Below are 25762 nucleotides of genomic sequence, written 5' to 3'. Positions count from 1 at the left end.
TTCTGTTAATTCTGCCATTGTTCTGCTCACATTTGAAGCACACAAAACAGCCACGCTACACATAGGAAAACACACAGGAAACCTTCATACCAGATATGACTTAGATATACTGATGTTTACTTCTCTGTGAACAAAAAGTCTAACGTTTCCTCTGTGATCTGGTGTTATATAACTTACATGTCAAGACAACATTGTCAGAGAATGATCCCCTTAAACTTGACTCTTCTCCCCGCGAGTACAAATTGCAGGCCATAAATCACACACAGGCGAAGCAGTGTGTAAAGACAATGGAATGTACTGGTTACAAAGATTAGCAGTTGTTAGTGTTGTCACATTCCCAGAAGAGTCCAGGGGATGATGAAAAATAACTGGGCACAAGAAGGAGAGGGAAACTGAATGCCAAAATTTAAGAGAATTTATTTGCAAAGTGCAAAATGCAAAAACATTTTTTTTTTTTTTTTTTTAAAATGAGCCTTCCCACAACAGAAGCTGCTCACAAACAAATCAGACACAAACTAAACTGGTCTCACTAAAAACTAAAGTATCACGTTCTATGGTTTCACCAAAACTCTGAGGGAACACACCATCAGGATAAACAATACTCCCACGCAGAAAGACACAAATATAGTATTTACCAGTGTTATTTTTAATTCTCCTGATCTGACAATATTTTGTTTTTTTCTACAGTTAGCATGCAGCCTGCCGGAGTTATTTGTTTGTGATAAAATAAATTATCACAAAAGAACTAAGAGAGCACTGACGCTGTAACAATGCCAGTATGTTTACAGTGACAGAATTAGCAGTGAATTTCACAATCTTATTTTTAGCACACTAGAATGGCAACACTTGCTAATGGGCACCAAATGCAAGTGGTTTCCAGTCCCTTCATCTCATTAACTTTTTACACAGATCTTGTACCTGTAGTCCAAAATGACAGAAGTGGTCAAGTTTATGAAGTTGACTTATCTTTGTTAAGTCTGATACTAATTCATAAAATCTCATTACATGTTCAGCTATTGAAACACATTATATGTAAAATATTACTGGTGCAATGTGCTCACATAAAAAAAGTAAAATGTTTTCGAAATTTAGATAAATATGTTGGAACTGAACCAGAACTGTTCTGAGACAAGATGTTCTGGACACAGGTCTGTTTACAACATGGCAGGTAAGTGTGGTAGTTGATGTTATTGTGTTACTGGTTATTTTGACACTTTATTTTGCTACAGTGACTTCTTGTTTTCTCTTGGGTAGATGGGAAGCAAACATGCAGTCATTTCCAGGCAGCACGAAACCATATCTAGAGGCCTGACCTGGTACAAAAGTTTGACATGTATCAGTGTTTGCTTACAGCCAATGGAACATCCAGGAAGTCCTCTGAGAGCTGCCACAGAAAAAGTGAGATGGGAATAAACATGACCAGAGGGATTTGCTTTCCTCTACCAAACGGGCACTCTTTCCAAACTGGAGCATGCTGGAGCCGTAATGACTTACTGGCACTCGCAGATGGACTGCAGCCATCATTTCTGCACATGCATCCATGCCTTGGATTACTGGGCATCTCAAATGTGTTTACTTTCTCTTGTTGCACCCAATAACATCATTAAATGCACTTGTGCTGTTCCTCTGACAACAGAATGTTCAATAGACTTTCGCAGCAACAATTTGAAACCCCTGCAGAGTTTCAGCCACACATGTGTTTCTACTTACTGGGCTGAACCCTCCTCTTGGAACTCGTTTATGTTGGTCGAGCTGCCTTTGAATTAACTTTATGTCAGCTATAATATAACTATGTTTTCTACCAAGATAACGGATAAAAATGTGACTTTTTTATGCGTGTGATGATGATTCTTTGGACGTCATGTTTCTTATAAACAAGTGTCCTCACCATGAACATTGACCTTGTATTAACCAAGCTTAGTGTTAGTTTTGTTATATAACGCTGATTTGTAATATTAGTTTGGGACCAATATGTCTTTTCATAAAATGTTGAGCATTTTCAACTTTTACATGTATCTATTTATGAAATTTGAATAGTTTTTATTCCAAACAATTGATACAGAACTTTTACATAATATAGGCAATAGAACAACTCCGTGCTATAACAGTGAGGAGGATGTGAGGATGTCTTGGTTGTGCTGAACTCCATTAAATCCATTCAGTCTGGAAGAAAGAAGTTGTAAGTGAAAACATGAAGTGGAACCTTTGCTCAAATTCAAGTGTGCAGAAATCTTTTTCTGCTATTTTTGGATTGTTTTCACCACCTTGAGAACGACTCGGCCAGGTTGAGCGGTAGGCTCAGGTAGTCCTCTTACTCTTACAAGTGGGGACGTACCTAAATAAAATAAAATGAATAAATGTGCATTGGGCCTACTAATCATTTTCTATTTTGTGTGTTTTTAAATGTTTGCAGCTGTCGCCATCTTTGTATGCCGTTGCCATGGTTACCATTCTCCCCTATATGGTGAATAGCGGAAATGTTAATCTGTCATCTTGGAAAACGGATATATTTTACGAAATATATTTGTTTATTTGTTTTGTTGTTTTTTTCCACGAGGTCAACTAAAACTGATCCAAAAAGAAAGGCAGACAGACAGACAGACAGGAAAAGTGAGTGATGTTTATTATGTCTAGTTTTCCTTGTTTTTTTGTTTTGTTTTTCGGTTTTTGTCCGCTTGTTTTGTTTGTAGCTCTTCCACTCTGATCGCCCTGGAGTTTTAAACTGCTCTGTTGTGTAAAACTATAGACATATGTCTTTCTTATACAGTGAACATCGGCGTTAGAGACTTACCTGATGTCCTTAATCACCACTAACGTCGTCGTTTTGTAAACAAGCCACAGAAACATAATTAACCATAATGTTAGTTAGGGACAAAAATAAATAAATAAATGGTTTAAATGCAAAATCATTGCCCTGTGCGGGTGATGAGTAGCAAAATAAAACATTAAACTCGTTCAGTTAGTTAATGTATGTGATTTGCTGTACTGCCGTTAGTTTGACGTAACCGCTGACGTCACCGTCATTTAGGAAAGTGACACGTGATAATAATAACAATAATAATAACAACAACAACAACAACAATAATAATAATAATAATAATAATAATTGGAGGCGTGGTCAGAACAGGTAAACTGCTAATGCTAATGCTAAGAGAGACAACTGTGATTAGCATCCGTAACAATAGTTAAAGTACACAAAGGTGGCGGGGCAGCCTCAGATGAATGTAACTGGGCTGAAATGTGTTCTCATTTTTGATAGTAAAACTATAACCGAATAGTTTTTGTGTGTGTGTGTAAAAATAGGATCAATATCCATTTGTCCTTCGCTTATTTCAATTATCACCTATTATCGCTGCATGAAAACAGTAATTAGTTCATTTGTCCAGCTTTAACGTAATTGTTTGTCATTATTTTCCGTTCACTGACAAACTCAGTGAATAAAGGATTACCTCTATCTTGGTTTTAACTTGTAAGATGTGTGTGATGTATTTCACACGCAAACACCAGGTCACCATTCCTGAAGGAAATAGTAGAAGGAAGAAAAGAAAGTGAGTCCGGCCATCCTAAACTAGGCATTTATGGGAAATACAGTGGATTGACATGGCGACATGCAGTTGTGTTGTGAGTACTTGTTGTGCTGTACTGTTGTCATACTGATGAAGACGTTTCCTTCATTTGTATCTATTTCCATGCATTTTCTTACGTGTGTTGAGCTCTCTGGGCCTCTGCAGTGTTGTTTCTTATCTGAAAGTTACAGGTTGTATGTTTGCAGGTGTCTCATTTAGACAGATGAAGTAGTAGGATTCTTTCTAAAATGCATCACAAGTTTGTTCGCTGTCTTTTTTCACATCTCGTGCATTATTGAACCTCTTTCCATACATTCTAATCAGCACAGCAGTCCAGTTACTTTCTGTTGGAACTGAAAGGAGCCCCGCTGTCTCTCACCTGGTTGTTGCTTAAATTGCACCACAGGACAGCTGAATTTAATTTCCTCAACAAATCACTGTTTGAAACAGTCCCCTGACATCTGGAACTGTTGATCCACAGTTGCGGGCCCTTTAGCAGAGAGTTTCTGATGGACCAGTGCCAACATTGTTACTTCTTTTTTTTGACAGTTTAATCCAGGAACTCTTGTAGGGTCTTGTAGAGTAATTGAAGTGACATATGCAAAGGAGAAGATGAAACACACAGGCATGAAAAGTCTGAGCTCAAAGCACGGCAGCGTAGAAGAGGAGTGTCTCACACACAGAGAGGCAAACACTGTGCACTTTTCTTGGGAGGAGGACCCTTAAAGGCACAGCGCCAGCTCCGCACAGCCCTTTTTGTTTCAGGGGGAGGGAAAAAAAATGTTTGGGTGACGCTGCTAGATGTTTGTGACTGAGACAAGATGTGAGTAGACAGAGTTGAGGTTTATGAATGGTGTCAAAATTCCCTCTCACACGATGATGCAGTTTTTTTCCTCTCAGGGAAGTAGGACCTGTCAAGAGTGCTTTTTGTTTATTTTCATCAGCCGTAAAAGACAGACTGTGGATTCTTTTGTCTCATGAAATGATGCTTTACTTTTGCATCTTTGTATACTTGTGGGCGGCATTCAAATGATCAGCTATCCGAAGAATGTTGCTCCTGTCCTGCTCTGTTCCTGTAAGAAGGCAGCAAGAATTCACACATATGTCATGTTTACTGAACATGCACCACATTTATCTTTCTGCACTCATGTGAGAAAATTTGAAAGCTGTCTCAAAACTATTTGGCTTGTGGCTGTTTTTTTCTTTTTTCAAAAGAACTATCCCGAGATCCTCGGCAAACATGAGAAAGTCTTTAATTTTCTGTCTATTTCTGATCTCACGTCCACTTCTTCAGTGCAACTTGTTTGGCCTCGTAGTTTCTGTGTGGCTCCTGCCATGTGATCCACTAAATGCTCGATACACTAAACCATATGGACAGAACAAGCAGAGCTTTGTGGAAGTCCCGGGCAGGGAGGCTGTTGCTCCGCACCCACACTCGCGCACACCAATAAAACCGGAGAAAAAGTCAGGGGCGGCTTGGAGAAGGAGATGTTTTTCTCTGTAGTATTGCAGGAGTGTGAGGATCCTGGGGGAGTTCATCCCACAGGCTGCACAGTTTATGTGACACAAAGCAGGTAGGTGTCAGACAGAGAGGTATCACGTCTGTAGCCTGTGGTTCTCAACCTGTTTTGAGCCAGCGTCTTGTATTATTATCCCTGTCACTTACTGCCTCCCATCACATGAAGTTTGTTCTCTGAAAGCCAATTAACTGAACAACAAAAAAATGCCCTGTGAATAGAAATTATATTTATGTTTTTGAACAAATTATTAGGCCAATGGCCAGCAACAAGAGAAAAACAAAACAGATGCTAATTTTCATTGGAAATGAGCTAAATTACTTAAATTGCTTAAAGTTGGAGAGAAGTTTGCTTCAGTCTTAATGTGCCTGATGCCAGATGACAAAACTGACCAAGCGTGGCCTGTTACATTGTCATGGAGGCTCCGTTGATGTGTTTTTCAGAAAGGACGGAACATTTTGAGAGAGGTGGGGAGTGTGATTGGTTTATTGGTTTAGCCCTGACAAACGCGATCTCAATTAGATTTGTTGCATGTCTGTCATGCACGACAAGCTTCGGGCAAGTTTGTGAGCTATATCTTTGTTGCCATTTTAACCTTGTGACCAGCTGCTTTTTCACCAGTAATCTGAACACACCATTATCCCGCATATGGACCTGGATGGATCTCCACTCAATGGTTAAAGTTACATGGACAACAGTCCCTTTGTCCAACAACACTCAACTCATTCTGATCAGAGATTCCAACCAATTCCAAATGTTTACCTGCCCCAAAACATCAAACCTGGTGTTTCATGAGGCAAACATGTGCAGAAGGAATGCGTTTATTCCAACTGGAGAGAGACAGTTTGTCACAGGTTTGTCCGACCCCTCTTGATCTGACGGAAAATTCCTTCTTCAGTCTGTTGTGTTGTGGTCATGCTGAGGCAGTTTTATTCTTAGTGGAACGCTAGTGTTTGAATGAACTAGTGTCATTTGAAAGTAAAGTCAAAGCTGTTGGGAAAGCAAACATCTTGTCAACCTCTAAGAGCTGAGCATAATTCTGGGCATATTTGACCCACACATCACCCCAGCCAGATGCACAGGTTCATCTACAGTCTGCTCTGTTATCTGCTCCCAGGTTACACTAAATATTAAGAGAGATCCTTATCTGCAGTCCTGTCGCCACTAACATATTTTATCTTTCAGACGTCTGTGTGTGTGTGTTTTTCAGCATCAAGGAATATATGTCTCTACGATCCTCATCCATGACTCCTGAGTGTATCAAAGGAGACTGACTTAGCCTTAAAGTGTTTCTGTAAGTTATTTATTATTTTTATTAGCTACTTAAGAGACATTTTCTGTAGTATTATACGTGTAGAACTCAGTTGTTTCACCTTTAAATCGGACAGTGGAATCTGCCCTTTAAGTCTAACGTCTCTAATAACAGGTTATGTCCTCAGGACGTTTTGATGCTTCATTTCCGCCTCGCCGATCACGAAGGAGGAGAGCGCAGGTTTTCTCCTGGCACATTGAACGTGATTGCGAAATACTGCGTGATATGCAGACTTTCCGCTCCGGGGAAGGCGGCAAATAAGGGCTGCGCAGATAGCCGACCGACACTGGATTAAAGCCAAGACTAATCACTATGAGCAGTGACTTTGGCATTCGTTGCCACTCTTTGGAGCCAGCCCTTTTCGCTTACTTCCCTTGTCTATTCGTCGTTAAGGTTTCTTCTCGTCCAGTCGTCAATGTCCCCACACCCCCGCCCTCCACAAAACGTTCCCGAGCCGCGGGATGTGCGGCGCTGGCATCCTTTGACAAACGCAGGACCAGGTGGACAGACAGTCACCGCTAAGTTGCATGTTAAGAGAACAGTCGTAGACTAAAGGAGCGGCACAGAGGGGGGAGTTGTCAGTGCCCAGGGCGCTCAAAGCATCCCCATGTGGACCGGAGCTGAAGCAGGGCTGTCTCTGCCCACTCCCCCCATCCTGAGCACAGATAATTGGCTGCAGACAGGAGCAGCGAGGCAGTCACCAATCAGGTGAAAGTAGTGGCAGTTATATTGTATACAGTCTGACCCCTCCCACCCCGCATGCTTTATAACCAAGGAAAGCCTTTTATTTGATTCTAGAGACTTCCATCTTCCTCAGCGGGGTGTCCCTTATGAGCAGTAAGCATCAACCCCGGCTCACCTTTTCACTGTTGACCACGTTGGTAAAAGCACTCTTTTGAAATAGATTTTTTTATTATTTATTTATTTTTTTTAACTTTTCTGGACAATCTACCGCTCCCCCACACTGCGAATGAATCTTTCTGCTGCTGGACTGAATTTATGACCTGGCCTGTTATCTGAACAGCCTCCGTTGCCTCTTCACATCATCTCTAAGAACTGACACGTACTGTCCACTGTAGGTATGTATTCTGAGTATTGGGTTTCTGTCTTCGTCGTCAGACTGTTTGCTCTATCCACACCTTTTTGACTGTTCTTACAAATCCAGCTCCGTATGTCATGAATGAAATGTAAAGCTGTTGGAACTTAGTTGGTGTGGCACTCACAAAGTGAGGGTGCATGCCTATCCTAGAAATAGCCCACGTTGAGCCCTGCTGTGGAGCCACACATGCTCCCGTGGCTTTCACTTTGGCAACCACAGCTGCCAATCTTTGTTTTCTTTATCAGTGGGTTCGATCAGCTGTAATTTTCCACGACACTTCTTTCAAGAATGGAGGCAGAGTGGAAGCCGGTTAGACTGTAATTTGTACTGCTTTTAACACTTTAACAGTGTCAAACAGACTTTTAATTCAATTTGAATGCTGATATTTGCAAAGTCACTTGTTGAGAAAAATATGTTTTCATTGAGATTTGTAGTCCACACTTACCAAGTGAATGTCAAAGTGATTGTCAAGGTTGAGCGAATGCTTTGAATACGTCCCGTGACAGCTTCTCTGTCGATGCAAGATTTTAAAATGATTTACATATTTAACCAGTTGTCAGTGATACCTACCCATGTGTCTTTTTCTTTATTACAACACATTGTGTTGCCTTATCTGCCCCCCCTCCGTTGGCTGGCTCATTCAGCGCCATACTCATGTCACTTCAAGGCCACTTGTGTGACAGTGCACTAGGCTGCAGCATGTGTTCTCTTTGGTTTTAAATGTGCAAATGACAGGAAACGCTCAGTCTCCATCACAGCGAGGCAGGGGGTGGAGATGAGGATGAGGCCGGCAGCAGTCACGCAGCAGGCAGAAGACTCAGTCTGAATGGAAAAGTACTGAGATGCCTGGAGATGTGGCGTTGTCAGCTCACTTCTGGTTAGGTAATAGTTTACTCTAGGCTACTTTTACACTTCAACAATAAATGTTAACCAGGTTTTTCCCCATAAAAAAACCCATAGTGGGTGTTGATTAAGAAGTTACTCTCAGCACAGTGTTGATTTATAACTTGTCCTAACAGTGTATTCACTCCCTGTTATTCCTATTCAACGCATTCTTATTCAAAATGTACTGTAATTTACTTTAACATGAACAGCTATCTCTTAAAACAAGTAATACTCAAAATGTATGCCCAATGAAAATACAACGTCACCATATGCATGTCTAAATGACTATTTAAAAACACAAATAAATGAAAGCATCACCCTTTAATTTAGTTCAAGGGGATGTTGGGACGTTGATCACGAGTCTATGATGTTTTACAGTCAACTATTTTAAGACAAAACTACAAACACGCTTACACAGCTTACACTTTGTCCAGCCTTATTCTGAAAAATATCCCAATATGGATAATTAGTTGTAGAATACAACAAAAAAACAAAACACTACTATAGTTGCTGTAGTTGTAATAACTCTGAAACAGCGAAAATGTGGCACTGCAAAATTTACAATCGGAAATTTACTGTGTATGAGTGATGGATGGGCCTCCTGAGTCTTGAGGGGAGGAATTTGTGGAGACCTGTTATTTCACATACATAACCTGCTTATACACCTGTGGGAAAGATAATATTGTAGCAGTTTATAGACAGGGAAAGTACTCTATAGAAAAGGTTAGATCTAGTCCTGGGCATGACGCCCGCAGATCATTAGGTGTTCTCAAACCTGCTGCATATCTGTCAGCATGAAATATACACAGGCTTTCTTATGTTTATAGGAAAACAAACGTTCCCCCATACATCACAAGAGCTGAAAGCACCTAAACCGATTGACTGGAGATATTTAACAAGCAAATAAGTTGGTAGGTTCAGAGATGAATGTCGGCTTGGCTTGGATTATAACCCACAGACTGTAACATTAACAGCCACAGATGTTTCTGGAACATCTTAATGATCTGGATGCCAGTGACTTTTGACATAGTTGAATAATAATCAAATGGAATTAATATATTTTATTACAGAACGTGACTATATAACTCTGCTGCCTCTTTAATAGTCTGATAGTCTCCATTGTCTTCCTGTAAGAGGCTCACACGATCGAAAGGTGAAACTAGGGACTTTTCAGAGACTTACTTTTTGAACTGATTGTGGTCTGGTTTTTTTTCCCATTCATTTTTGGTTTGCACCGCAAGTTACAACCCACTACAAAGCATTCATCTACACGTGTGATGCATCGTCCTTTCTACACCATCGTCATAAATACTCGATTGCTGTAAGAAATTATAACTGTTTGTCAAAATGAAAGTGACACAACAGCTAATGACAGATGAAGGCCCAGCCTCTGTCACTGTGGCGTAGTCATGCTTCAGCCTTGTAGGAAGTACAATGGAAAATTACTAGGTGCTGAGTCTGCTAATTGCCTGTGCGATGTAAGTTTTTGAGGGGAAATCGCTACTGATGGAAACTTTCTCACTGCAAGCGGCTTATTAGAGTCGTTCTGTGTGAGTTCTTGATAAATCAGCAAAATGATAGGTTTCTTAAAAATGTATGTAGCTGTGTGTGTGTGTGTGAGTCAGAGATAAACTTGTGCTTAGCCAGATGATAATGCTGGCAGGGTGCGTGGGATTAATTTAGACTCATAAGAATAAAGTTTGAAAGTTGATTCCAGTTATGAGGACACACTTACACACACATCACATGTAGCTCCCATTTGTCCCAGCACACAGCCAGAAGGCAGAAAATGTTTGTCTGTTGTTTTTATCTGAATGAGCTTATTGAATATGTATTGCTGAATGGAAATCACAGCTTATCTCAATATCTTGGATTTTAGACATAATATTTGCCACGAATTTAGTTTTGAGGGAAATTTGTTGCACCACACAGCCAGTTATCGGGTATTACAAAGGTCTGTCAGAGTAAAACTGAGTCTGGCCTTGTAACAGCTGACTCTGACAACTTCTTTAAAGAGACTTGCAGATTTTTACAAAAGTTGTGGGGTGACCCCAGTTAAGAAGCTTCAAAAAAAAAAGAAAGAAAGGCAGACGATCCAAATTACTGCAAAGGGAAGGCAAAAAAATTCCAAGTCTGTTGTGAGCAAAGGATACAGCATAATGGGACTTTTTCCCAACTCCAAAATAGGTCAATATGCATCCTACAGAGGGACTCCTGGCCTCTCGCTGGTCTGTGAAATATCTTGCATGCGATTTCATAGAGGAGAGGCCCCCCACTAAAATAGTGTGGACTGTGAAAAGAATCAACACTTAACTTGGTAGTGCTCCAGATAATTTGTACTGGTGTTTGCTTGTAGTTTTGTTTGTATGGCACACTTTAGCAGTAACACAAGTTGTTTTTAGAGCTTGAAAGATTGATATATGTTCACTTATGTTAAGAGTTTGTGAAACATAAGTCCTATGGTGATCTGTGTTGTACCCAAGTTCAAGTATATTCAAATTACTTATGAGCAAATATCTCAACAGCAGCCGTCTCTGTAACTGTATGGGGTGGGACATTGTGTGTTTTTAGCCTCAAGTGTTCTTCTGCTTTTACAAGCTAATGCGAAATACCAGCAGTCCACAGACAATCCTCCCTCTCACCTGTGGTCATGTATGGCTATGGTAACGCCTTGTAAAAAACCTGCAGGTCCCTGAAAAAGAGTTTTATTTATTTTTTTGCTTGCACAACCAAGATGACCAAACAATGGACCATCTCATTTTCTGCTTTCAGCACAATGTAAGAGAAAGTATCTTTCATTTTTATATCTTTAAACATGCTAATATCTGTCCTCTAAACATGTGCACAGATGGAAAAATACAGATGCCTGTGCACAATGTTGTGTGCAATCTCTGTGTTTCTCTATGTGTCTCATTCGTGCACAAAATAAATTAATTCAAATTACTTCAAAATCTCCTGTGACATTGCTGTTGTGGTTACTTTGTGTAGGCTCTTGCTGCACCTTAAGTCCCTGACATGAAAGCACTGAGTTGAAACAACATTAGAGCCACAGGGTCTTTTATCTGAGCTGGTTAGTCCTGTTAAAAAAAAACGATTTGTCCCTCCCATAGTTTCTTCTGACTTTTTCAAGCGAATTATGCTTTTGCCTCCCTTTTTAAATGCACATCCCTCTCGCATTCTGCTGCTTCAGCCGTGCTCTACCTTTGAGCTGTACATGTAGACGAGAAAATATAAATCCACAAGCTGCATCCAGATGCCTGGTATGTACAGCGCAGCAGGCAACAGTGAGCATAAACACAAACTTAGAGAAAAACACATACGTGAGTCACGTGAGTGAGCTTTTTAGGCTTTTGTTGACTTTGGCGGTGAGCCATCTCCCCCCAGCCCCCACCCACTCCTTCACATAAACACTTACACACACACACGGTATATTTCCATCCGAATCATATTTTTTGAGTCCGTTCCTTTCACAAACATTTCCTTTTTTCACTCTGCCCATTCTCCCAAGTGGTTATATGTACATTCATTCTTCAGACTTTATGATTTGAGTCACCAGTGTGGTTTTCACTACAATATGTGGGAACCGTGTTTTTTTTTGTTTTGTTTTTTTATACCATGAAAATGGCTGTATTCATAAAAAACGAGTTTCTGTCAATAATAAAAAAAAGTTTCTAAGAAACTGTTTTACTGTGATCTTTCAGCAAAACAACTTTTCTTATTTCCTACTTCTTCATTTTCCCTGAAAGGCATTTGACACAATTAGCACAGTATAGTCTACTTTAGCCCCTTTAGCCATGTTCAGGTGCAGAGTGGAAGCAAAGCAGTACAGATTACCCGTTTTTTGTAAAATACAGAGACTTTCCTCCTATTTTAATCCATTTTAGAAACCATCTGTCCAACACACACTTAAAGTAACTGCACACACTCATACACACAGTATGTACGTACTAATGTGGCTGTGAGATGTGTTCACTTCCCAATGTTTGTGGTCGAAACTGGGGCCGCCCAACCACTGAAGACGGGGGACAACATCTGTCCGCCATCTTTGTCAGTGCTGCCGCGTATTATGGTGAGACCCCTTTCGTGTCTTTGATTCTTCAACCCCCCCCCATTCATCATGCTCCCTGCCTCTCTTTTTTCCTCCTCCTGCCCACCTTTCCTTTTTCTCCTCCTCCACGCACATCTCCCCCCATCTCCCGTCTGCCAAGCAGAACCGGGTGATCCGGGATGCTGCTGCTCCTTTTCTTAATTTTTTCGACTGTGGCCTTTTTGTTCACGTTATTTCCTCAAGAGGACATATAGAGTTTCTTTTCCGCCTTGCTTCTGTTTTTATTGATATGAATACATTTAGATTTCCATTCATTGTTAATTATTGCACTTAACAGCTTTCTGAACATTATGAATGCACTTTTGTTTCTGCCAGAATCATCTTAGATGACGCAGACCTGCCTCCTTTGCCCCCCTTTTGCCCTGTAGCCCTAAATATTTTTATTAAAAAAAAAAGTTACTGTATTTATTTCATTTTTAATTTGCACTTTTAAACAACCGTTTCAAACAGCATCTGCACATTTCTTTTCCCAGCTGTCAGAAACTCTAATCTTCTTGTTTCTTTGTTCTGTCTCTCAACAGGAAACGCGCTGAGAGGAAAAGTGGTTCAGGATGGCTCTCAATGTGTTGGGTTTGGTGGTTATGGCGTTGTTCTACATACTGATCTTGGGCACGGGCATCTACGCGTCAATGCGTTCGAGGAAGGAGGAGAAAAAATGCTCAGGCGACGGCATGGAAATGACACTACTCGCGGGACGAAACATCAGCTTGCTAGTGGGCATCTTCACTCTTACAGGTAAACTGTAACTGAGACATTTTTTGAGAGTATTTTTGACGTGTCTGACGCACATTCGAGGAGAGAAAAAGTGGTGGCTTAGTCTGCACCGAAACGTTTTTCATTTAGCCTGTGTTTGTTCCTCTGCAGCTACATGGGTTGGTGGAGGCTTCATCCTCGGTATAGCTGAGGCAACATATAATCCAACACTCGGCGCGGTGTGGGCGCTCATGCCTGTGCCTTACGTCGTGACCTTCTTCTTAGGTGAGTTGTGCCAGTGACTAGGACACACTTAGACAGGAGGTGCAAGTTTAAGATTTCAGGATTCAAAAGGATTTATTGCCATGGTGAGTACCTGCGCACACAGAGAAGAACAAAATACTGTTTCTCTTAAGTGACAGGCGGTGATTTATCACAAAAGATTAAGTATCAGTAGGTAGGGAGGGATGGCAGTCCTTTGATCAGGCTGACAGCAGCATGGGGGATGGAGCTGTTCAGATTCTTGCAGTAGCAGCAGCATTTTTCTCAAATTTCAGAAATTTTCATGTTGGTCAAATTTCATGACCAACATTTAAATAGATCCAAAATTAGATGAAGTAGATTTGTTGGAGAAGGGCTTAAAATTCTTTTCACTTACTATTTGAACTAACATTTGTTTTATGTCACATCCAGTAGCTTATGAAAGTACTGTAGGATAATTACACATGTACTAGCTTAGCAACAAGCCGTTGGTCAGCGACAAGCCCAAACCTCAACAGGATTAGTATTTTAATCACAAACTGAGAGCCTAACTAACTTGCCAAAGGTTGTCCTCGTAGTATAATATTAAGATGGACCTCTCTGAACTAGATTGTTGACCCCCAGCGCAGCACCGTTACCCCCAGTACCCCCCCATCTGACTCTGTGTCAATAAAAGTGTCGCTCATGTTAAAAATAGTACCATGAGAAATCATTTCAGGATTGTAACTCAAGGCAACAGGTGCACAGAGATGAGTTCACTCAGGCTTAGACTGTCTTCTCCTGAATTCACTCTTCATACTGACAAACTCATCTGTAAACATTTGTAACAGGTGAAATCATAGAGACTCGGGCTGTACTGTTACAGTAGCACGCATGGTGCTAGAATAATGGGAACTGGAAACTACAGTCCCAGATCAGGAAATACAGCATTCTCCATACTTTCCTTGCCCATTGTTGGTAAAGTGGACCCATGAGTCCAATCCAGGGGGCAGATTTATTGTCTAAGCTGGATGGAGCACTTGTTTTTGTCATTGTTCACACGCACTTGTTCCGCTCAGCCTCTTCCTTTCATTCCCATCTGTGCTTTTAAATTGTAGACACACATAAACGGGAGAAAAGGAATGAGATGTTGTGCTAATGCCTTCCCCTTTTCTGCAGGTGGCTTTTTCTTTGCTAAGCCTATGAGAGAAAATAAATACATGACAATGATGGACCCTTTCCAAAAGAAGTATGGGAACGTTCTAAGCAGTGCCCTGATCTTTCCTGCCCTGGTGGCCGATGTCTTGTGGGTGGCGCGTACACTGGTCAGTCTGGGTAAGTTATCTCACCCTGAAATAGGGTCTGGCACTATAATGTGTACATGCACATACTTGTGCAATCGGGGTACGTAATGTGCGCAAACACTAAAGTAGAAAAACAGCTTGGCTCCGCAGGGTGGGCATTTATGGAAACAACTCAGCCCTGTCAGCATAATAACGTCACTCCCTCAAACTGCACCACTAATGATGAATACAGTCACATTGGATTACATTTTGCTGAAGGTAGTTATTATAATATTTGGAAGCACACAGATAGTTGCATAACATGTATATGTATATATAGTATACATGAAGACAACTGGCAACTGCACCTCTTCTAAACGGCAGTTGTTAGCTCAGCAGCCGTACATGGGCACAGCTTGTTTACATACCATGAGAGGGTCTGCTATTTTACTGCCTTTAAGTAAAACTCTGCAAGAGTAAAAGCACGGAAGAAGATTGGGCCAGTGTAGAAGAGTAGAATATATTAGAAACTAGCAGATCCACTACCATATTTTGTCACCGTGTGTAAGAGAAGTTGGTCGTCAATACACAAAGGCAACTGACCTCGTTTGAGTTTTCTTGAAGACATTTAATCACTCATCTAGTTTGCTTCCTCAGGAAGTTTGAATAAACCCCAGCAGAGTAACAGTTGCATCTTTAAGTAAGCATCCCATAAAATCCTTCTGTTGTACCGTATCCTGATAATATAAGAATTAACTTGTGCTAATAATATATGAACAGTAATGTCTGTTATTTTCTCTATGGGACATTCTGCTTCTGAATCAGTCATACTCAGATTTCAGTTCTTTTAAACTGGTAATTTGAGAGACTTTCAGGTGATAAATCCTTAACATAATCCACACATGGTGTGCATTTCAGCTAATGGTCGGTTGACTTCATACAGTTTAAACCATGCACCATGCTCTGTTTTCTTTACTAGTGTCAACCCCTAGCATGTTAGCACAACTTAGGTCAGTCTCTAAAAATAACTACCTGCAGCTGAGGATTATTATTATTTCATAGTGTGGAAGTGAAGATGAGAAGATGACTTATTGAAGACTGAAGAGGCTCATATCATTACTCTGTTCATTCTGTTGTTTCTATATAAGCTGCTATATTTAATGCCCCTGTTGATATTGTTGTTTCTGTGAGTGATTATTTATGTGTGCACTTAGACGGTGTGTGCCACAATGTGCATGTGTGTGTGTGAGAGAGAAAATGAGCGCACATAATGGTTTCCTGTGTGTGTGTTTTTTTAATGCTGTTTTCTTTTCCAGTGTTATTTGAAAAACGGGGTTAGACATCGAGCAGCCTGTTGATTGTGAGAGGTGACCACTTATTCAAACCCAATTTTGCTCTAACTGGAAATTAGTTTTTTCCACAGTTTGTGCCAAGGCTCTGACAGGTTGACAGACAGGTAGACAACACCATATACTGATCCACAATTCAACTATTGTGTTGCAAAAATGTTTAAAAGCACTTTGGAGATAAATAATGAAATCCACTGACAATGTTTGACCACTTAAAGCTGTGCTGACACTCCACAAAAGGACTGGTAGGGAGACAGGAATGTTCCTGGGCCGGTTTTGTCCAAACCTATTAAACCAATATAGAAACAGGGGACCCCTCACTTCTAAGTAAAAGCTCCTGTCGTTGTTTTCCGGGACAGCTACGCTGACGTCACTAATTTGCACATAGCATCACACGCCTATACACACACAGAAACACTTGACACTCCAGAGAGTGCTCAGAGCATTTGACCCACGGGTTGCTGTTGCTGGGAGACTGTGTGTGTACGCGAGTGTCGTATCAACTGAGCTATATGGTCTGCATTATTGTGTGTGCATGTGTGTGTGTGTGTGCGTGTGTGGGCATGTGTGTCAGTGCCAGAGAGGATATAGCTTTGAAAACCCACTTTGAGTAGTGTCAATAGCTCATGGTTACATTGAAATTTCCGCCGGGATGGAAATACAGGAGAGATATAACATAATGTGTTCGAAAGGTGTGTGCCTGTGTGCATGCACAAACAGGCTCGAGGCTTTGTAAACTGAACAAGGATCTAAAAACTGCTCTTTGCCTCTGTCCATCCCTGGTGCTGTCTGTCCCAGGCTCATTTCAGCTTTTCTCTTACTAAATTTAGCTCGGAAGAGCACAGCTCAGCACACACATAAAAGATCTGGTGGCTATATCTGGCTGTAAGAGACGTCAAACAATAGTGTGGTTAGTACTAGATGTGCATCCAAACACATCCAGACCGCTTCCAGATTAAGTTACAAATCTACTATTGCACATTATACAAGGTCAGTGCTACACAGAAAATAGAACAAAGGTATCAAAAGGTGTTTGTTATGTGGACACGGTGCATTTTACTGACACGTGTGAATAACTCTAGCAACTACAATTTTTTGCTTCAATTCTATTTCATCAAGAGTACCAAGGTGGAGATAGACAGCAGCAACTATAAGGGTCCATATCACAAAACAGAAAAATGTCTGTCTGAAGTCTTAGTCACATGACGTACCTGATTCAAATGTTTTTTTAGTCTGATTTAGATAATATAATTTGAAGCAGCAGGAAACAGGGGTCAGCAGGGTGGTGAGTGCCGATCTGACACTTCTCTGTTTAAGGGCATTGTTGTGGTGTGGCTGCAGGCTACGGCTGGGGGGATCCTGGCAATGTGGCAGAAGAGACGGTGAAGGTAGTGATGTTTTGCTTGCCTTGCTTGAGTAACAAGATGTCTTTTTTTTATTCACTTGTTTACATTTACTTATATACGTTTTTATTTTATTTTTTACACTTGTTTCACTACTCGAAGACACATCTCTTTACTTTCTTCTTTTTTTTATATTGAAGTTACCATTCATAAAAGGGTGATAATTCACCCAAGAGGATGAAACCGCATTTGTTTTATTTGGAGTCACAATCAATAGGCTGCTTCTGTTATGTGTTTCTATGTGGTTATAATTTTGTCATCATCCCTTTTATGTTGGCTTGTTGCTTTATGTTAGCCTTCGGGAGCTCTTTAAAGGGTTAAACCACCCATTCTTAGGTTTATTTTTTTTGACAGAAATGACTACAGATGTGTTGCTCTCGTATTGTTAAAAGTAACCGGAGTGTTAATACTGCATTTCGGTACAGTTTAACAAGACAGTGCTGTGGCCTACATTTTTATTAAATCTTAAAGAGTTGCTGCATGTATATGTGTGTCTGTGTGAGAGGAAAAACAAAGCAAACAAAGCAAATGAGAGACTGAAAACCTAATAAAGTAATTTATTTAAACTGTGAGATTAAACATTTGCATGTATCCGTAGCAACAGACATGTGTACATTAGTGGACTTGCTGTCAGTCCTTCAACGCTCATTGCTCTGCCGTGTTGTTTCAGGGGGAACGATGAGTGTGATCTTGGACCTGCCCTACGTCTACTCCATTATCATATCTTCAGTGGTGGCCATAATCTACACGCTGCTGGGGGGGCTCTACTCAGTGGCCTACACAGATGTCATCCAGCTAATTCTCATCTTTGTCAGCCTGGTGCGTAACCATCTACTGATTAATATGAGTGATAGATGTCATTCAAGGCCTATGTGACTGAAATAAACAATTTCATTCCTTCATTCATTCATTCAAGAAACAAGCGTAGGAATTTAGGAAGATCCGAATTCAATAAGACAAGATAAGATTAAATACTTTAGTAGTTATATGAGCGTGGTCTACTGGGAGCAGGCTTGGTTGTGCTTTCATCCTCTGTTCACCCGCCACCTCCACAGACTCAGACCCAGAACAGAGCCGGCCTTCTTCACCAGTCTGTTCAGTCTCTTTTTGTCTGCCACTGAGATGCTTCTGCTCTAGCAGACCACTTCATAGTGGATAGATGATGCCACTACAGAGTCATATAAGGCCCTCAGGAGTGCTCTTGGACACTGACACTGGATTCTGACACTCTGTACTTGAAAGAGTCCGCTATCACTATGTCCAATCTGTGAATGTCCACCGTATCCACATTCAGCCACGCTGAGGTGAATGAAGTTTTCCTGGCACCAACAGGGAGTTGGACACTAGATGGTTGGAATACCTGCTAAATTAAAGGACGTCCTGTTATCTTTCAAATCGACTGCCATATCAAATAAATAAGACGGCATCATCAATAGCAATTAAATCTTTGATATGTTTGATTTTATATGATTTGGTTGTTTTTTTTAACATGCGTGTTTCTAAATGTTTGGTGATGCGGAGATGACACAACGAACTAGTTGCTAAACTACTATAACTGGTGAGCTCGCAGGGACCGTGCTAGTCAAAGCATAGTGACCTCCAATCACTATCAGGACAGTTTACTTCAAGGACTTGTTTGTACAATTGAGTTGTTCCATAACTGTCTTCAAAGGATTTGCTCTTCTAAGAAATTTGTAGTTAAAAATAGACGTGTTAACACAGTGCAGCTGGGAAGCTATGATAGGTATAATATGACAAGCTATTGAAAGAAATGATTAAGCCTTTGATTAGCTTCCCACCAAATAATAACTTTAACCTTAACCTTGTTGCCTTGATCTTCTCTGATTGGCTGGGTGAAAACCACACGCTTAAGTAAAGAGTTAACGTCTACCATTAATATTTCCACCTGCTATTAAAGTATTGTCTCATAGTAACATTTTGACATAAAGTCTATGAATCAAAAAACATTTCAAACTTTTAACTAATGATACTATTCACATGACAATTTTTTTTATTAAAATCTCAACTTTAACTTCATTCAGATATTTATACTGTTACTGATTACTTTGTTGTGTGAAGTATGAGCTTAAGTGGATATATGAACACAAAACAGTATATTCATGTAAACAATGACATTTAATGACATTAGAATTTTAATTTGAATTAAATGTTTTTTGCAACTAATCTGAAACTTTAAAAAAAATAATAATAATTAAAAAAAATTACAGATTAGCCTTAGCCTTATAAACTGTTCACAAAGCAATCTCCCCTTGAGATCCATTTAATAGTTGCGTTTGGCCTTTCAGTAATTTCACATGATCTTCACCAGTAGCAGATCTAGCTTTCATTTGCATGTGACAATTCTATGAAACCATAATATGCCATCATGAGTTTTGTACAACATGCGTAAGAAGGAGCTTTAAATATAACACTTTTAGACTTTTGATTCCCAGAGTCTGACTGAAAACTTCCCCTACTGCGTTGTCCTTCCTGAGCTGTGTCCTTGTGTTTGTGTATGCAGTGGGTGTGTGTACCTTTCTTGATGACCAACCCTCACTCTGTGGACATCTCACTGACGGCCTACAATCACACCTTCCAGGCTCCCTGGGTTGGCACGGTGGAGCTTGATGAGGCCGGCAAGTGGTTTGACGATTTCATGCTGCTGGTGAGTGCATACAAACAGAGCAATAAATGTTGTCGGATGCAGAGCGCTCCTGCAATTGCGGCATTTAAATTTAGCCCAGCTGTTAAACTGAACGGGCTTATTTCATTAGATGAGCAAACGGTGACGCATAACAGCAGCAGAGTCATGGCAGGACTGTTGTTCTTGTCTTGTATTGCTGTATAAACTGATTGCTGTCATCGTGTCTGAACCCTGGCACAGGCTCTGGGTGGTTTAGCGTACCAGGCATTCTACCAAAGAATCCTGTCCGCGTCGTCATACACGCAGGCTCAAGTGACGTGTTTCGCCTCTTCAGCCTTCTGTCTGGTTCTGGGTATCCCCTCTATCCTGGTCGGGGCTGTGGCTGCGTCTACAGGTAATTTAACTTACGCAATGTTTGTCAACCTCACAGGTGTCTATGCTGTCTTAAATTTACAAAGTTACATACGCATTTCTTCTATTTTCACTGCATTCACTGCTCTCCTTCCTCCCAGACTGGAACTCCACCAGTTATGGACTACCCACCCCGTATGAGCGCGACCAGGCGGGATCCATCCTCCCGATTGCTCTGCAGTTCCTCACGCCCCCCTATGTATCTGTCATTGGCATTGGAGCTGTAGCTGCTGCTGTCATGTCTTCCATGGACTCAGCCCTGCTGTCCTCCGCCTCGTTATTCTCCTCTAATATCTACAAGAACATCATCAGGAAGCAGGTGAGAAGTTTTAACAAGATGTCAACAAAGTGTATGTTCTTAATGGAGTACTTGTATTTTATTTTTTAATCTGAATCGACTTGGCCAAATGTATGTACAGACAAGGGATAAGTTCTTTGCATTTAACGCACACTAAGAGAGTAGTGAGCAAACTCACTGCTCTTTGCAGCAGGCAGCCACACAAGCTCAAGGAATTTGAACCACTACAGTCCCACTATGTCCCAAAGAGATAAGCATGGTTCAGCACTTGAATGAGCCAATTTACACAAAGATCAGATCTTCATGCTTCCAAAACCACTTAGTAATGAGAAAGAATCTTTAAGACATTCTCTGATCTGTGGGCCAATTTTGTCAGTGGAGATACTACTACTATCATTTAATTTTCAGGCTTTCTTGATTCAGATTGTCTGTTTGCTCTCAGAGGATGAACCCTGAGGGCTGTAGTGAACCTCTGACTTTTCACTGACTTTACATCTATCGCGCAAAAGTATGATTCTGTAACTTTTCATCCTGAACGATCATATTTTTGCATAAAGCTAGCATGTCAAGTTAAGACGCAGAAAAGGGTAAACATGGCTTTTTTAAACATCAGTCCATATGGTATTTGCTATACTCACACAGTGACTCACAATAAAAGCCGGAGGCAGTAACAAAGTTGCATACTTCACATATTGTAAAGAAAACCCACAGCGTCTGAGTCTTGTTTGTAACGTTTGAGCTCTAAAAACAATGACCTATTTCATTATTTCCACCACTGAGGAATGTTCTAAACAATGGTCTCTTACAGTGCTGTCCCTTTGGCGTAGGAGGTTATTAAGACAAGAGGCTCACTAGATCCATATGTTGCACTGCACGGCGTAATGTAAAACCTCTGTTTTTTCTCGCTGTCCTTCTCTCTGCCACTTCAGGCCTCAGACCGTGAGATGCAGTGGGTGATCCGGATCTCTGTGGTGGTGATAGGTTTGGCAGGGACTGCCCTCACCTTCCTGGACAGCAGTGTCCTGGTCTTCTGGCTCGTGGGCGTAGACATGTCCTACACTATCATGTTTCCTCAGCTGGTCTGCATCCTGTTCTTCAGTGTGTCTAACGGCTACGGAGCCACTCTGGGCTACCTGATGGGAATCGTCATGAGGGTCCTGAGTGGTGAGCCCCTCATCGGACTCCCTCCTGCTATCCATTTCCCCGGCTGCCGGCTGGACTCTGAGGGAAAGCTGACCCAGTACTTCCCCTTCCGCACTGTCATCATGCTAACCTCGCTTGTGTCCATTCTGCTTTGTTCATGGCTGGCCTCAATAATATTCAACAAGGGTCTTCTGTCTGAAAAGTGGGATGTCTTTAAGATCACACGCAAGCAGAAAGTGACACCCTACGTTGAGGGCGTCAAGAGGACCAACGCCGAAAATGAAGAAGCCTCTGTGGCCAAGCAGCTCCTGGACACCACCAGCTGTTGAGGAGGCTCAGAGAGGAGACGGGAACTGGCTGCAGGCGGACACGTCTGTCTGTCTGCTAGGCTTGAGTTCTTAGAGGGGGAAACGGTGGCGAAGCCGGAATGTCATGCACAGATTCTGTGCAGCATCATCAGATGATCTGATCTGATCTCTCTTGCACTCCTCCCCACCATCTTTTTTTCATTCAGTTTCAAGACCCGTATGTTTTACAACAAGAAGACAGACTTGTTCACAAAGTAATGACTCCACCAGAATGATGAAATAACACAATTCACACAGGTGGATCTTCGATACATCAAAGTATGTCTCACCATCCCAGACATCTAACATGCTATCTGCGTCATTATTGATTACTGTATAATCAATAGTAAAGCTGCAGGAAACACATCATTGTACTGTCTCTCCACCTAGGGTCCTTCTCCTTTTACATCAGAACAAACCAGCGCTACAACAAGTGACCCACCGCACGTTTAAGACATTTTATTTAAAATGTCTCCTTTTTATCTTCTGCCTTGAGCAGGACTAACTGTTCTCATAATGCTATTTATATTACGGATCTTTTTTCTTTTCTTCCGATCAATTTCAGGTAAAGAATCAGTGCTTACGCACCAAAGTGTTTTTCTGATCATCAGACAGCTTTTTTTGTGTCATCCTGATTTTTATAAACGAAAAAAAAAAAAAAAAACTGGAGTTGTGTACAGCTTTTCAAAAAATGTGAAGATTCATGTGTCTTCAGCTCTTCCCACAGTTTGAGTCCAGCAGGTACAGCTGACTCAAGTGTCCCAGTCCGGTCTGCTCTGAGCTGGCGGCTTTGTTGCACGAGCAAAAGCACAGCTCACGCTCAGATGAAAGCGACACAAACACCGTCCAAGCTTTCTTAAGGCCCTGTTTCGGTTTTTAACGACTGCTTAACATGACGTGTCTTGTCGTTAATGGCAGCGCAGACAGACTGAACCTTGAGCCCCTCGGCCACCATTCGCTCCCACGATAAATAAAACTGAATGTATCAGTTTTCTGCGCCAAGAGATTGACGTCCTCCTCCTCCTAACCCATTCCTCCTTGTTTCTTTCCCCTCCCTCCTTCAGTGCGGGAGAGGAGTCTTGCAGTTTCACTTATATTTTTACTGTAAATTTGCTGTAGTTTACAATGGGATCATTATTTTATTTTCCCTCTGGGGTGGTGAAAATATTTGCAGCTAAGACTAGGCTAAGAGAATTTAGCTTGATATCAGTACAGTTTCTTGTTCAAGCACTTGATATTTTTTAATGTGTGTTTGGTTGTACTGACCCTACACAGAAGCGGGTCGTGCAAAGAAAGCCCTGCTAATGTGTGGCAGTCTCAGAATCTTCCTATACCATACTGTTGCCTTTAAGACCTTTCACTGGAAACTGGTTTCACTCCACAGCTGGCGGCGTTTTGCTGGACATCATAAAACGTATGTGCGATCGAATCACTGTTCAAATACCTCGTGGAGTCAAGAAAAACTTCAAATCTTCATCTACAGTCTACTGTGTTAATGTCACCAAGATATGTCTCAAAACAGGCACATGCATCATTTCATATGTGTGATTGTGGATTCTACCTGTATTATACTTTCGTACCATAAAGTCTAATCCTGATAACTGTGGATCACTTGTATTCCTACACTTTTTTCTTCCTTTTTCTTTTCTTTTCTTTTTTTTTTGAAATCTAATGTGTTGTTGTGCGTTGAGCACAAGGTTTTATTGGTGATTTTTTAAAAGAGTAAAATTTACCTTGGGTTTTGCAGAACATAGATATAAAACATACTGGTACGGGAAACTTCACGTAACCGTACACAACCGCAAGAACACTCACAAAGCCGGCCGCCCACGGCGTCGTATGGGACGGCCTGAACAACGCAGCGTGTGTATGTTAAACGCTATGTATGAGTACTGGACATTTCTATTAGTTATATATTAAGAGTATATTTGGTTTTATACTATTATGCATGTTTATTTTCATTAACTTTGTGAAGGCTGTTCTTTCTTGCCACTTGGCAAGGTCATACTTTGTAATCAATGAATGTGAATCCCCATGGGGTGGTGTTGTGTCAGAATAAAGTCCAAAGACTAAATTTACTCTCCGAGTCCTTGCAGTGATTTAAGCAACGAGCCTCACAAGGAGTGTCCTCTCGAGCTGTTGTCCTCTCAAGTCATGGAATACATTTTTCCAAATATTCAGACAAATTTAATGTGATCAGTGGCAAGACACAACTAAACCATTAAAACACTATCAACACACAAGTCACATTTTTTTCTGATTCCTTGCTGTTGCGTAAGAGACAGAATGTAAGCAAGCAGAGCAGACTCTCTTGCCACTTCCTTAGGTAAACTAGTGAAAATTCATTCATTCTAACTGGACTGTCCTGCACTAAATTTTAACTTCATAATGGTTCGAGTGTTCGGCATTAGTGCAATATAACGGAGAAAGCTGTTGATTTAACATTTTAGAGGCTGTGCCTCTATTGAATGTTTCTATTATTTTGACAACTCCATCATAGTCAATGGGTTAGGCTTAAAAACCAAGACACTTGTATTTTATTTAATGGAATTATGTAGTAGACTAAAAAACAGTTTTCTATTTTAAATTCTTCACAGTGGCCACCTTTAGCTTTTAGTGTCATGTTTGTGCTCCAGGTACAGTTACCTGGAAGGCTCCCCCCTCCTCAGGCAAGTTCCTTTGTGTTCACTCCATGTGATTGTGATTGTTCTAACATTCCCTGTGACTTTGGAAGGAAATACTGAAAAGCTGACTGTCTTATATGAAGGCGTAGCACTGTCTAGTTTTAAATATTTTTACCTTATTGATGTTGTTGTCGTGTGGAACAGGCTTTAATTTTAGAGTTTTAATCTCCTGTTTTCGGTTTGTGGTGCTGCAGCTCGTCCTGTCCTACTGCTGGGACTCCACTCTAGATGGTGGCTGGGTTTGCGATGGCACATTTTATTAGTGTGGTATTTTATTTTGAAGTGTGTTCGGGTTGATATTCATTTGGCATAAGTAGTATTCTCCTAGTGCCCTGGTATGGAGTGGTCGGTCTCCCAGCTGTCGTCTGTCTGTCCTCTTTCTTCTTCTTCTTCAACTGTTTTTAGTAAGACCACCTGCAGACGTCTGCAGTGCTGCCTTCTTCATGAAGGAAGCTCCAGTGGGAAATGCAATGCAGAATACATCACTACATTGATATTGATAACATCGCCACTCCCACCACATGGGGACACCAGTCTTAATTTCACTCAAAGCACAGAACGTAAATGTAGCACACGCCTGGTTTTAGGTTTTGTTTTATACAGGAGGTTGGACTAGAAATCATTCTTCAGCAGAACCTGATTATTAAATCTGAACCTTCATGGTGCTCCACAGTCAGTCCTGGGTCCCTTTGTTTTATCCAAAAGTTTCACATTTCAAGTGATGGAGTCACTCTCCTGGAGCCTTGTAGATAGAAATCAGTCTATATGTAGGTGAAGGAG

The 25762-nt window shown here is 41.0% G+C and overlaps 1 protein-coding gene across 2 annotated transcripts; it reads left to right on the top strand.

Annotated features, from left to right (window-relative positions):
- The first annotated feature begins 7189 nt into the window (after nt 1-7189).
- Nucleotides 7190-24376, top strand: LOC125004123 (high affinity choline transporter 1-like). Of its 2 annotated transcripts, none has more exons than XM_047578510.1 (9): nt 7190-7470; nt 13009-13222; nt 13352-13465; nt 14600-14755; nt 18126-18274; nt 19977-20120; nt 20340-20493; nt 20612-20829; nt 21738-24376. In XM_047578510.1, the coding sequence occupies exons 2-9, from the start codon at nt 13039-13041 to the stop codon at nt 22278-22280; spliced, it is 1662 nt and encodes a 553-aa protein (XP_047434466.1). In that variant the 5' UTR covers nt 7190-7470; nt 13009-13038; the 3' UTR covers nt 22281-24376. The 2 variants fall into 2 exon arrangements, with proteins under 2 accessions (XP_047434466.1, XP_047434464.1); XM_047578508.1 differs by having other exon boundaries at nt 7191-7474.
- Nucleotides 24377-25762: the final 1386 nt, after the last annotated feature.

The sequence above is a fragment of the Mugil cephalus genome, chromosome 2 (genome assembly GCF_022458985.1).
Source record: "Mugil cephalus isolate CIBA_MC_2020 chromosome 2, CIBA_Mcephalus_1.1, whole genome shotgun sequence".
Classification (NCBI taxonomy): Eukaryota; Metazoa; Chordata; class Actinopteri; order Mugiliformes; family Mugilidae; genus Mugil; species Mugil cephalus.
This window is presented reverse-complemented; position numbering and strand designations above follow the sequence as displayed.

Bases quoted from the DNA above. Each gene is read 5' to 3' on its own strand.
- LOC125004123 (XM_047578510.1), top strand. From the start codon at position 13,039: ATGGCTCTCAATGTGTTGGGTTTGGTGGTTATGGCGTTGTTCTACATA. The intron at 13,223-13,351 runs GTAAACTGTAAC...GTTCCTCTGCAG, and splicing joins GGGCATCTTCACTCTTACAG to CTACATGGGTTGGTGGAGGC. The intron at 20,830-21,737 runs GTGAGAAGTTTT...CTGCCACTTCAG, and splicing joins AGAACATCATCAGGAAGCAG to GCCTCAGACCGTGAGATGCA.